Source organism: Dendrobates tinctorius, unplaced genomic scaffold (genome assembly GCF_039654945.1).
Source record: "Dendrobates tinctorius isolate UK_male_01 unplaced genomic scaffold, ASM3965494v1 ptg000129l, whole genome shotgun sequence".
Taxonomy (NCBI): domain Eukaryota; kingdom Metazoa; phylum Chordata; class Amphibia; order Anura; family Dendrobatidae; genus Dendrobates; species Dendrobates tinctorius.
This window is the reverse complement of record NW_027361797.1, coordinates 25,783,420-25,797,744: the sequence shown is the minus strand read 5'-3', so window position 1 is coordinate 25,797,744 and position 14,325 is coordinate 25,783,420. Positions and strand designations below refer to the sequence as shown.

The 14,325-nt window shown below is 44.7% G+C and overlaps 1 protein-coding gene across 4 annotated transcripts in view; it reads left to right on the top strand.

The window, feature by feature from the left end:
- Positions 1 to 14,325, top strand: part of MRTFB (myocardin related transcription factor B) — a 334,459-nt gene that overhangs the window by 259,736 nt on the left and 60,398 nt on the right. For all 4 annotated transcript variants that reach the window (XM_073542887.1, XM_073542884.1, XM_073542885.1 and 1 more), the window contains 3 exons: positions 51 to 126; positions 11,588 to 11,749; positions 13,383 to 13,540. In XM_073542887.1, the coding sequence (XP_073398988.1) occupies positions 51 to 126; positions 11,588 to 11,749; positions 13,383 to 13,540 (396 nt within the window). The remainder of the gene's footprint in view (positions 1 to 50; positions 127 to 11,587; positions 11,750 to 13,382; positions 13,541 to 14,325) is intronic.

Sequence of the window (14,325 nt, the reverse complement as noted above, 5' to 3'; positions counted from 1 at the left end):
ATAACTGGTTATACACTGGCTTATGATTTTCTATTTTACCTTATGTGCAGACTGAGAACTTTCTGAAGCACAAGATTCGCAGCCGACCCGAGCGATCTGAGCTTGTGAGGATGCACATCTTAGAAGGTAGGAATAATAATTAATGGGAATCATCTCCTACCTTCGGACAACCTCTTATATACAGTTTTGTCTACAGGATTGAATAAGGTCCTGGGTGGCCGATATGTCTGCGTTCAACAAAAATACTCGGATTTATGCTGTACAGGACTGTTGGTGATCATTCTTTACATTTAGCTATGTAGTTTGGTCCTTACCACCTTTTTTTTTGCTTTGTCTTATGCTGATTATGAATAGAACACACAATATTGACCAAAAGTGTTGGCACCCTTGAAATTGTTTCAGAAAATGAAGTATTTCTCCTAGAAATTTTTTGCAATTACACTTTTGGTTATACACTTGTTTATTTCCTGTATGTGTATTGGAACAGCACAAAAAAATGGGAAAAAGGCAAATTGGCCAATCTTCAGATTTCATGATGCCATGCATACACTCAAGAAAATATAACTTGGCACTGCTGTGAGTGGTGCCTAAGTAGGATCCCAACCCATGAGTAATATCAAGAGAAAACTTGGCACTCAAATTTTGATGGTTATGAAAATGTTAATGCAGTCCAAAATCAACAATGTTTCGGTCCCAAAGTGAACCTTCATCAAGTACCGACTGCTCAGTGTGAACACACTCCAATATGTTGGGATAGAAACCAGCCGTGTAGACTGGGGTGCACCTTCAAGAGGTATAGTTAAATGATATATGCATACAGTCAATTCACCCAATGCAAGAGACAGCAAAACAACCCCAAAACATTTTTGAACCTCCACCATATTTGACTGTAGGTACTGTGTTATTTTCTTTGTAGGCCACATTCCATTTTCGGTAAACAGAATGATGTGCTTCACCAAAAAGATCTATCTTGTCTCATCTGTACACAAGGCGCTTTCCCAGGAGGATTTTGGTTTACTCACATACATTTTGGCATACTGCAGTCTAATTTTTTTTTTTGTTTGAGTCAGCAGTGGGGTCCTCCTGGATCTCCTGCAATAGTGTTTCCGTTACTTCAAATGTTGATGGATATTTCACGCTGACAGTGATGCACTCTGAGCCTGCAGGACAGCTTGAAATTCTTTGGAATTTGATTGGGGCTGCTTATCCACCATCCGGACTAACCTTTCGTCAATTTTTCTCTGCTGTCCACGTCCAGGGAGATCAGCTACAGTGCCATGGGTTGTAAGCTTCTTTATTATGTTGTGCACCGTGGACAAAGGAACATCAAGATCTTTGGAGATGGATTTGTAACCTTGAGATTAATATTTTTCAACAATTTTGGTTTTGAAGTCCTCAGTTTTCTTCTCCATGCTTAGTGTGGCACAGACAGACACACAATCCAAATATTGAGTCAACGTCTCCTCTTTATCTAGTTTCAGGTGTGATTTTCATATTGCCCACCGCTGTTACTTGCCGCAGGTGAGTTTGAAGAAGCATCATATGCTTGGAACAAAGTTGTTTACCCATAATTTTGGCAAGTTGGCAACAATTTCGTCCTGCCCTTTTTTGGAGTTTTGTGTGAAATTATGTCCAATTTGCCTTTTTCTCCTCTGTTTTTTTTATGATGTTCTAATACACACAAAGGAAATAAACGTGTATAACAAAACTTATAATTGCAATAGTTTTCTGGGAGAAATACTTTATTTTCTGAAGCAATATCAAGGGTGCCAATACTTTCGACCATGACTGTATATTCTGAAATTTCCAAATCCGCTGAACCAGATCTCCTTTCTTTATAGCCATTGATTAAGGGTCTGTTGGGCAACTCTGTTGCCACATATGTCATTGGAAGCAATGAGATAAGCTGGACTGGAAATCAAGCTCCTCCAATTCACCGCTGATCTATCCCCTTGACATGGGCCTCGATACCTTGCACATATAATTATCGCATGCTGTACTTTGCTATGATCAGTTGAAAAAACTGAAGTAAAACCCTTCAATAAGTACAGTCTCACAGTCCGATTTTTGCATAAAAAAGTGCACACTTAAGGTATTCACATCTACAAATAAGGGTGCTTGGTGCACCCTTGGTTTAGCCGAGTGCCAGCATGCACTGATTTTCCTCCTTGGTTGCATACCTTCACCTCTCCTTTCTGATTGATAGCCCTGCCTTTCCCCGAACCAGCACTGTCGGCAAGTGAAAACGTGTTCCTTCTTGTGCACAAATTTCTCTCCTATTTCCTAACGTCGTCGCTCAATAAACCTTGGCGGCTACAGGGCCAAGAGACAGGAGAACTGGCTGTGCACGAGTGCAGATTTACATGACCCTCTGGGGAGTTCAAGTCCCTTAAAGGAAATTAAAGTAGACTCCCTTTAAAAGGAATCTGTCAGCAGGTTTATTCTATTTATCTTGAGGACAGCATTGAGGTAGGGGTTGAGACACTGATTTCAGCAACGTGTCACTTATTAGGCTGTGTGCTGTTGTTTCCATATAATCAATATTTTATCAGCAGGAGATGAACTCTAAGGCCGGGATCACACTTCCGTTTTTTTAAATCCGTCCAAATCCGCCGTTTTCCGTTAAACGGATCCGTTTTTTTCCCCATAGACTTGCATTAGCGGCTATTGCGGATCCGTCAAAAAAAACGGATCCAAACGGATCCGTTAGCATCCGTTAGCGGCAAAAAACGGAAATGGATCCGTTTGGCGGACAAAAAAAACGGATGTGTGAAACAGGGCTAAAGGACTAAGGTGGCATGCCTCCTGGCCCAACTCTGTCCCATCACTGATTAGCAGCTCACTGTCAATATGCAATGTACACAGAGAGCTGTGGTGTGGGCAGGGGTAGCTTTCAGAGCACTGCTACATATAAAAAATGATTGTGTCACTTCTGCTGAACCCAGTAAGGTAAGTGATACATCACAGGAATCAGGGTCTTTCTTCCTACAGATGAGGTAGCGAAAACTGGACGACAGATTCCCTTTAAGCCATGCCTACAAATTGTCAATGCTGGACGCCAAAGTGCCTAATCCTACAACATCTAGTGTCGAAATATCATGTTTTTTCAAAATGTTTGGTTACGTATCTGAGAAATCTAAGACGTGTCTTAATTACCTATGGATAAATTATACCCGGCGACTTTGCCATTCCCTTTGCTTTATATGTCTGTGATCCCGTGTTCTCTTCCATTGTACACCATCGTGATTTCTGCAGATGGTGTTTTCTCACTATGACTTATGTATAGAAATAATGAGATTAGGACAACAGGTTATATACAGATGGGAAGCAAGTGTGCCGATGAGTCACCATGGCTGGTTCTATCACTTATTGTACGAGTTGTTCCTACCACGTTCAGTAAGCGGGGGCTTTCCCCAGGCTCCTCTATGGAGAGGAGGAAATAATCAATAAGTAATTGGATGGATAGCTCACATTATATTAGAAAATCTCAGAGTAGAGGATGGGGCTGATACGTGTATTTTTATGGGGAGGACTTGTAGTGCCGCAGAATTTGTCCATTGCCTCCCAGCATCAGTGAAGTTTATGAATGATACATGTCATCATCTGGTTGGATTTATATTCTGCCGCTGTTCTAAGCAACTTTTCTGATGATGATAATCACTTCATACCTCGCAGGCGTTTCTCCTGGTAAATGACTTTATTGTCAAGGGACATAAAATAACATCTGCAGACTGGATCATCAGGTCTGATGGCTCGTAGGACTTTGTTATCACACATAAGCGTGAAAATAGGGCGCAGTCATTAATCTCCATACCACTATTGTTTTACGTTAAAGGGGTTGTGCCATAAATAACATTTATCGCCTATCCACAGAATCGGGTGCTCCACAAATCCCGAGATCAGAAGAAGCTAAAGTCCTGTGAGAATGGAGTAATAGAGAGCATCTATGTCCACCACTCCTGGAGACGGTGGAAGGAACCATAGTCTTTAGAACCCCAGCTCTTTTAATCAGTCGGGTGGACCCCAGCCATCATAAATGCAATAATCATACATATAGGTGTTCTTTATGGGATAACCCCTCTAATAGTGGTTGTTCAGTAAAGTGCATGGATATAGGCTGACTGCTAGCGAAGACTGGCCCTATATATATTCTCATTGACAATCTGATTAAAATGGGAGATGGTTCGATAAGGCTACTTTCACACATCAGGTTTTCGGCGTCAGGCGCGATCCGGCGTCGTGCCGGAATGCCGGATCCGGCAAATGTTTTGTAAAACTTGATGTGCCGGATCCGGTTTTCTGCCGGATCCGTCTTGTTCTTGACAGACAAAACCGGATCCGTCTCATCCGGTTCATCCGTTTTTCTATCCGTTTTTCGACGGATTACGCCGGATCTGGTTTTTAAAATTGACCCTTGTGGCCTTCCGAACGGGATTGGCTACTGGAAAACTATATATAGCATGTTCCTACAGCCCTTCTTTGACAGGTTGTAGAGGAGAAAGTGCAGGTTGATCCATACTGAAGATGGATGTTGTCATTGGAAATATTACCACTAGAAGTTCTGTGACGGTTTCAGTAATGAGGGACAATTTTGCACTATACTTTATGTCACCTCAAGGCAGAGTACACTGGCAGGATGACAGAGTGTGAAAGATTTGTGCCCTAACCAAACTTGTGTACCTTCTGGACCAACAGTATATACCTTTGCCAACCAAAGTTGGCTATCTTGTCATGGTCTTACTATTTTTAGCTTTAGGCCACAGGTGTGTACCTGGTTGTGTTTTATGCAAAGTATTTCACCTTTTAACAAAAGTTGTGTACATTGTTAGGAAATCACCAACAATAAACACAACCTTTCAGGTGAAATACTTTGCTTCAAACACAACCAGGAACACAACTGTGGCAAAAAGCTAAAATTTACCCACAGTTATATACCTGGTTTTGAATACCTTTTTACCTTTTAAATACCCTGTATTTAACCTTTTTTTTAAACATATTTCGCCGCAGAAAGAAATGACAGACAACCAGTGTAAGGCTGTGTGCACACGCTGCGGATTTTGCTGCGGTTCCGCAGCAGTTTTGGCCGCTGCGGACCCGCAGCAGTTTTTGCTGCGGTGTACAGTACCATGATTCCCTATGGGAATCAAAAACCGCAATGCAGATGGTGCGGAATTTTCTGCGCGGATTATCTGCGGTTTTCAATCCGCAGAAAGAATTGACATGTCAATTCTTTGTGCGGATTCTGCTGCGGTTTGCCATCTCCTCCATTGAGGAGATGAAAAACCGCAGGGCAAAACCGCAGAGCAATCTGCAGGTAAAACCGCAGGTATTTTGACCTGCGGTTTCACCTGCGGACTTTACAAAATCCGCGCAGATGAATCCGCACCTAATCCGCAGCGTGTGCACACAGCCTAAACAATAATTTAACTTTTATTTAAAATATTTTTTTTTGTGTAAACTGTTTTTAAAGTTAAAAAAACTTTTTTAATAAAGGTTTGAAACCAACCAAATGGGCATTTTTATTACAAAAAAAACATTATAACTCGGTGTAGTGTGGGGTGGAAATACTGCTGGAGGGGCTGCGGGACACTTCGACAATGGGAGTGTGGAGAGAGGACTGGGATCGTGGTGGGGAAGGAACAGTTAGAGGTGATGGTGTGGAAAAAGATACAGAATGGGTGGACATGTGGGAGGCAGAAGAGGTGGTGGGCGGTGGAGTGGAGGGTTGGGCAGGGACTGTAGGAGCAGATGATGTTGATGGAAAGTTGTATGGGGAAGGAGTTTGGTACGGGGAAGGAGTTTGGTACGGGGAAGGAGTTTGGTACGGGGCAGGTTGCTGGAAGTGGGGAGATGTCTGGTACTGGGGAGGTTGCTGGTACTGGGAAGGTTGCTGGTACTGGTGAGGTTGCTGGTATGTAATAGGAGGGGGAGGATGGAAAGTGGCTGGAGGGGGTGCAGATGTAATAGGAGGGGGAGGATGGAAAGTGGCTGGAGGGGGTGCAGATGTAATAGGAGGGGGAGGATGTAAAGTGGCTGGAGGGGGTGCAGATGTAATAGGAGGGGGAGGATGGAAAGTGGCTGGAGGGGGTGCAGGTGGAGGAACTACAGTGGTGGGAGGTGGAGGTTGGGAGGTAACCTGCTGTAGAGCACCATGGCACGAATGCATTACATGCATCTGCTGGGTAGGAGATAGTGTTGCCATGCGCTCCACAACAGACCTGAAAAAGGTGTGGTTTGGCGAAGATCTTGCTTCTGAATGCATGGTTTGCAGAAGTGTCTTCACCTCCAGAATGCTGGAGTTGATCTGCTGAAAGCCTGCGGAGATTTGCTCTGACAAGACTTTTAGACAGTTGTGGAAAGATGCATTCAGATGCAAGAACTCTGGCGCATAACTCTTTTCCTGACCCCTCTGCCGCTGCCGCCCAGTACCCGCAGGTGTACTAGAGGTGGCAGGGGCAGAAGGGTGGGGTAAAGGGAAAGCGGTCTCCTCACCAGCAGCTTCATGTAATGTAGGCGGCCATGATGCGCCTGTGCTGGTGGATGGGACAGATGGGTCGAATGTGTGGGAAGGCTGGGAAGGTGCAGATGTACCGGGGCGGTCGAAGTGTCCCTCGAGGCCGGTCTCCTCAGGGATCGCCTCAGAAGGGTACAATCGTGCAGGCTCCCGAGTGCTGCTCACCGTGCTGTGGAATAAAGAGAAAAAAAAACAATTAAAATACTGACATGGTATGGCCCTGGCTGAAAAAAAAAAAAGTTACATCTAACATTTTTTTTCACATGTGGTGTGTAATATTTACCTTCTAGTGACCATTGTTTCCCGGAGGAACGACAGGGCTTGTGCGTACTTGTACTTGCTCCTGCGTCGTCCAGATCCACTCGGGGCCCGCATCTCTTTATTGAACTCCTTCTTGAAACGATCCCTCACAGACCGCCACCGATTCACAATTCTGTTCCCTGAAACGAGAAAGGACAAAGTGGTTAGTATACAACATCAGTGTTTCACAAACTCCAGTCCTCATGGTCCCCAGGGGTCATGTTTTCAGGATTTCCATAGTAAATAGAAATCCTGAACACATGATCCGTGGGGACCACGAGGACTGGAGTTCGGGAAACACTGGTTTACATCAAGCAACCGGTACTGTATATACTTACGCTCTTTAATCTGGGCCCGAACATCGAGGTCCTCCCAGCGGCCCACAAGGAGCGAACAGATTTCCTCCCAGAGTCGTCGGGTAACGATAAGGTCAGCGTGGCGGCGGTCAGCCATATTCCAGAGCGGCTCCCTTTCTCTGACGAGATCGATGAGGTGGTCCACATCGAGTCCTCCATCCTCACCGTCAGAGTCGGGAGCACGCTGTGAAGGCTGTTAAAGAAAAAGACAAAAATAACATAATTAGCCTCCACAAAAGAAATGAAATAAAAAGTGCAAAAAAACAAAGCAAAAATATTTATACTTACACGCTGGTGACCGCCGCGTTGCTGTCGCCGACGACCCTGGGAGGCACTGCGAGGACCTCTTGGCCGAGCACCAGATTGGGAAGACTAGAGAAGAAAACAAAAAATGTTATGTCTTTGGATGTAGGCATGTGTTTGCTGTGTGTGGTCTGCAGAACATTGTTTTCTATGTGTTGTGTGTAGTGTGATGTTGTGTTTCTGCGTTTGATGCAAAAAACTTACCAATTGTGAGCCCACTCCAGGTGTCTGTCCACCCCTTCCTTCTTCTTCTGGGAGCTCCTCTTCATCTTGTGAATCCTGTTTTGAAATAAAAGGCAATGAATAGACATATATTACAGAGATGATGGATTTTGGAAATAAAAACTTACCGTCAAACGCTGACGATGCGAGGGAGGGCTCCCAGAAGATGATGTGCTGTCTTCCTGGTGGCCACACTCCATGCCTGTGGGTGGTGTTCCAGCTGCTGCCATTGCTGCTGCTGCTGCTGCTGCATCTATTGGGCGGCTGTTGAATAAAGAGAAACAAAGGGCCAATGAATATCTTGATATTCAATAGCCCTAGTTTGGAGGAATGGGGGATTTGATAATTACCGTCTCTCATCTGCTGCTGGCCTCCCCTCCTCAGCATGTTCCATTTGCTGCTCCATTTGGGGTGGTGGTGGTGCTGATGGTGCTGCAGTGGTCTCCTGCCTTCTCCTGCTGCGCTTGGTTGCTTTCTTGGGTGGCATGTTGGGTGTGGCTGTGGGTCCCACTGTCTTGCTTTTATATATGTCTTGTGGGCAGAGCTACTGAGCATGCTCAGACCAAAAAAACCGGATCCAGCCACCGGATCCGGCTTTCGCCGGATCAGGCGCATTGCGGCGCTCATAGGCTTTCATTGTGTGAAAAAGACGGACGCGCCGGATCCGGCGTGTCCGGCTTTTTCGCCGGAGACAAAAAACGTTACAGTAGCCGTTTTTTCCAGACGCCGGATCGCGACACATTGCCGGATCCGGCGAAAACCGGATGAAACGCATGGCCATCCGGCGCGATCCGGCGCAAATGCAAGTCAATGGGGGGGAAACCGGATCCGGCATTGCATTTCGCCGGATCCGGTTTCTGTCAAAAGTGCCGGATCGCGCCTGACGGCGAAAACCTGATGTGTGAAAGAGGCCTAAGTGTCTTCTTGCCGTATATATATATATATATATATATATATATATATATATACACACTCACACTTATATATACATACAGTATATATACGTGTACATATATATATATACACACACACATATATATATATTTATATGTGTATATATATAATATACACACATTTGTCCTCAAAAGTTTACATACCAAGGCAGAATTATGATTTAAAAAGAGAAAACACAGTAGTTTGGCAATAATTGGCTTCACCCAACCACTAACCATGAGTGGAGAAAAAGTTTTGTTGTTATCATTAACATTCTCTGGAAAAAGGCCAAGAAAGCAAAAATTCTGCCAGGGTATGTAAACTTTTGAGCACAACTGTATGAGCCTAGGGGTGCCGTATCCCACTTTAGGCAAAATGTAATAGTTTTCAACTCAAGGCAAGATGTGAACATAGCCATAATGATTATTCTAATTAGGACAATAAAACTCTTATCCTGAAAATTCTTCTTCGAATCTGATCTTCCAGTATTCGGGTGATACTACTGGATGATTAATGTTTCTGCCCTGTTTTTTGGCTTCATTACTCCTCAAATAGCTACCTACCTTGTCAGATTCCAGGTGTCACATCGTACAGTTCCAATGTAGTATTCAGTAATGAGTTTGGAGAATTACTATAGACATTAGAGGCCATATACTTAATTCCAGAAGGCAGTTAGATATTTTTAGGAACAATACAAAACAATCCAAAAAAGTGAGTCTCACCAGCAAATTGCTGGGAGCGTTGAATTCTGAGATTTGTCCAACTCTGATGTAGAACAACATCTGACATTTCCTTACTGATGGATATAATGATACAGTGTAAATATACCATCTGTAATGTGAATGTTCACCATCTGGAATATGTTGGGAAGCAAGTTTTTAGTGATTCAGGCACAAATCATTACCACTTGTTACTTGCTGCAGTCACCCCCAGGGCGTTCTAATCTCACCCGTTAGAAATACAGGTGTCGTGTGACTTTCTTGCTTATGAAGACTATTTTCAGCTACTTTATATGTGCCAAAAGTGCAAAAAGTTGTGCCCTCCCCATCCATAGCTGTCAAGAAGACCGATGCCAATCTTACTACTTAAGGCCCCATCACACACAGTGAGATCGCTGATTTTGTGACGCCACAGCGATCTCCCCAGCGATATCGCTGTGTGTGACATGTGTCAGTGACCGGCCCCCCTGCCAGGTATCGCTGATCACGCTCGAACGTCCTGGGCCATTTTTTGATCGCTGGTTTCCCGCTGGCCAGCGTGCATCGCTGCATGTGACAGCGAGAGACCCAACGATCAGCGACGCTGGGAGCTGGTTTCCAATGTAAACAGCGGGTATCTAAGAGCCGCGTGGCTTTTAGATACCCGCTATTTACATTGGAAACCAGCTTGCTCGCTGGTCCTGAGCGCTGGTGGGTCTGTCTATGTGACAGCTCACCAGCGATCAGCTAACTATGTCCCAGCGATCCTATCCATGTCGGATCGTTGGTGGAATCTCTGGGACATTGATGCGTGTAACGGGGCCTTTAATTTTCTTGGGTTCCTGGTGACCTTCATGATCTTTTAGAATATATTGAGCCTTATGTATTACTAGATGGAGGCGCTATGCTATCGCATTGGGAGGGCGGTAATGTCACGATGGGGGCAGGCTTTGCAGCATTGAGAATTCCCCCCCCCCCCCCCAATGTGCTCACCCACCTATCCGCTCTCTCTTTCCCCATGTGCTTGCTTCTCCAGTCTGTGCTCTCTTCCTTGATCTGTCTACCCCATGTTGTCGTTGATATTTGCTTTTTAGAGGGGTTTTCCCATGAACGGAAGTTCATTTTAAAAATTGTCCGTATCTGACTGTGTACGGAGTATACCACAGCTCCTGGGCAGGTGAGGAAGCAAAAGACAATACTGACATTACAGCAGGATATCGCAGAGAATACATTTTGTGAGGTAAAATATTGTTTGAAAACAGTCAGTGAAATGTTTTACCTCACAAAGTGAATCCTCTGTGATCCCCTGCTGTAATGTCAGTATTGTCTTTTGCTTCCTCCCCTGCCCAGGAGATGTGGTATGTTCCGTACACGGTCAGACACAGACAATTTTTAAAATGAACTTTCGTTTGTGGGAAAATCCCTTCAATGTGACCGGCTTCCTCTGCCTGTAGACACGTTGTGCAACTGCCGCTGGAATCAGCTGAATGATTCACTGCGCCTGCGCGGAACTTGCGCAGGCGCAGTAAATCAGACTGCTGTCATCTCTGTGCAGACAGATAGCGGCGATCACATTAAAACTGCGCATGCGCTCCTCCTGTACAAAGATGGCGGTGGTCAGTGAATCATTCAGCTGATCCCGGCGGTGTGTTCGCGACGGTGTTCCGCTGGTGGTACCGCACAAGAGGCTGCGTATGGCGTATACAGTGTATGTGTGGTGCGTATGGCGTATACAGTGTGTGTGTGTGGTGCGACGGTGTTCCACTGGTAGTACCGTGCAATAGGTTGGTACCACCAGCAGTTTCCATATTGCGACACCCATCACTTGGGTGTCCCAATATGTCGGTCGGTGAACTTCCTCCGCTTGGAATTTTGGGTGGGATCCGGACACATCTGGATGGAACAGGATGTGAAGACATTACAAGGTAAGTATATATTAGATTAGGGCACCAGTGGAAGAGCGTTCTTGTTATCCATAGATGTCAATCAGAGTTTAGCTATATTTTTTGATGTTCACTGGCATGTGAAATCTGGAAGCGGATTGCTACTTTCTGGAAAGTTTTATATTCCGGGCCTATTGTTCTCCACCTGTAGAGAAGAAGTTGTGTCTCTAAAGCTGAACAATCTGTTACTTGTTAATAAAGAAACAATTAGCAATTGTCTGTGTAATACACAATGGTTTTAGTGACTGCATTCTCAGAATGTTCTCCAACTTCTGTCCTGTGAAAGAAATAACCACGTGTACTTTTCTCCGTGTGCAGAGACTCATGCCGAGCCGTCCCTGCAGGCCACGCAAATGAAATTAAAGAGGGCACGATTGGCAGATGATCTCAATGAAAAGATTGCTCAAAGGCCCGGACCATTGGAGCTGGTTGAGAAGAACATCCTTCCCGTGGACTCCAGCGTTAAGGAAGCCATTAAAGGCATGTAGTATAAAACAATACCTGGCTAGGTTCTGTCGTATTATTTTTGCTCCTACGAAGGATAACATGTTGGTAGGAGTTGGTTACTTCCATCTTGATCTCATAATACAGTCAGATATGGCCACTGTTCAATCCTATTTAGTCTGTCCTCTAGTTGGGGATCATGAAATGGTGACCACCATGGGTATTCATGTTAGACTTCCATAATTTTATTAAGAACACATAGGTGTAAAAATGGCCATTAGTGATGAGCGAACGTGCTTCGATAAGACATCATCTGACCATGCCCGTGTGCTAACCGAGTATCTTCGGAGTGCTTGAAAAGTATGTTCGAGTCCCTGCGGCTGCATATCTCGGGCAGTTCGACAGGCACAACACATATAGGGATTACCTGTTTGTTAGCCAATTCCTGCATGTGTTGGAACTGTCTGAACAGCCGCGAGACATGCAGCCGCAAGGACTCGAACATATTTTTCGAGCATGCCGAAGTCACTAGGTTAGCACCCGAGCTTGCTCGGATAACATCTTATCTGAGCATGTTCACTCATCAGTAATGGCCATACTTCTTGGGTAGCTCTCTGACCCATACACTTGAACACTTTTTTCTGACTGAGCATGCATTTGTTCTCAGAGAGAAGAAATGATCAGGCACAGTGGTTTTTCAACATGCCCAATCTGGTTTACCCCTATACTCCCTCTTTAAATTGCAGATCAAAATTCTATCCAGAATCTCACAGCTCAGGATGTAGAAATGACACTGTGAGTGCACTTACAGCGCATTTCACAAGCTCAGTCTAAAGCCTGTGGGGTCCATGTGCCGCTATGTGTTTGGGCTGAGGCAGGAGCTGAGCATTTCTGCTTCCTGAGTTGCCCAGTTCTGAATAGTATTGTAAAGAATCGGTGGGAGTCTTAAGACCCCGACCCCCGCTAATATGCAGCACATTTCGGGGCCTGCACAATATGAAAAAGGCTCCGCAGTTACTGTAACCACCAGGAAGCCGCGGCACATGTCACTGAGCTGTCACTGAGCGCTAGCGTCAGATTCGTGGCTGGCACACTGTGCATATGGTTTCCTCCAGGCAGCGTTGAACTTTTGGATGAAGTTCTGAAACATAACTAGGAGGAAAATCTGTTCTCGCCAAAAAAGTAAAAGATTAGTGACGAGCATAAGGCGTGTAGTGAAACTCGAGTAAAGGCAGAAAAACTGCAAAAATGATAGGAAGCGTAGAGGATGGCACTTTTCAATTTGACCCCTTACCTGACATCAGATCCAGGTAAAGCCTTAGTATGTCGTTGGCAATTAGATTAGCATTTTTTCAGTACATTTTTCTTCCCTAGATATGTGGAATCTCTGAGATACTTGATTAGGACAGATATCCTGACCAGATGGCTGCACTGCACTTCATGCTATGGTAGATACTCACCGAAGCCGCAGTCCTTTCTCTTACAGCAGTGACCGGACTTATTTCCCATCTAGAAGTTTCATTCATTAGACGTATGATTGACCGTGTGCGATTGTGTGTTATAATCTGGATTTTAACAAACAAGGCAGGTGCATAACGGCAGTTCAGGAACTATATTCTGTGGTGGTCAATGCTTTTTAGGTAAGTGATGATAGTGTATATTTTTTCAGATTATCCTGAAAACACAGACACTTTCTCGTTTGATGAGGACAGTGATGCCTTTTCACCAGAACAGCCAGCAAGCCAAGAATCTCAGGGATCAGCCGCTTCCCCTGGGGAGGTGAAGCTCAGCGAGTCCGCCTCTCCTTCATCCAACATTAATATTCAGGTATGGTGAATGGAAATGAACTATTACTGGGCTACACTTGTAGGGTTAGAATTGTATCAGGGGTGTAAGTATCTTGGATGCGGAGGTTGCAGTGACGTCCGACTGCCCCGTCTGCGTCCGACTGCCCGTATTAGGACATTAGTGATGTATGATAGTGTGTTATACATAATGGGCAGTGCATTCTTCAACTTTTTTCACATCTTGCCCCAGACGTAACATTGTGTATTAGTTTTTGAGCATTCATTTAAGAATCTGTCAGTAAGTTAAACCTCCCTGAAGCTGTATATATGAACATGCAGGTCTTTGATATTTAAATCAATCCACACTTTTATATCTTCTATCTGCTGCTACAACCCCGAGTGTTTAGCATTTTCATTCACATGCAAATGAAGTGTTAAACACTCTGGGCGTGACAGAGCACTTAAGAAACTTACCTTCTGAGGTTGTTTCCTTTCCCCATACCACCTTCTTTAGCTTGATTCATAACTCGCTGTGTGCCATCCGGTGTCCAGCAAGGAAATCAGACGGGGAGCTATCAATCAAGCTAAAAAAAGGTTGGTGCTGGGCGGGGAAACAACCTCAGGAGGCAGAGACATATTAAGTGCTCTGTCACACCTAGAGAACTTTACGTCTAATTTGCATATGAATGAAAACACTAATAACACAAGAATCTTAGAATGGTAGAGTTAGAAGGGACCTCCATGGTCATTGTGTCCAACCCCCTGCTCATTGCAGGATTCCTCTGTTTGAAGACTTCCATTGAAGGAAAACTCACCACCTCTCGT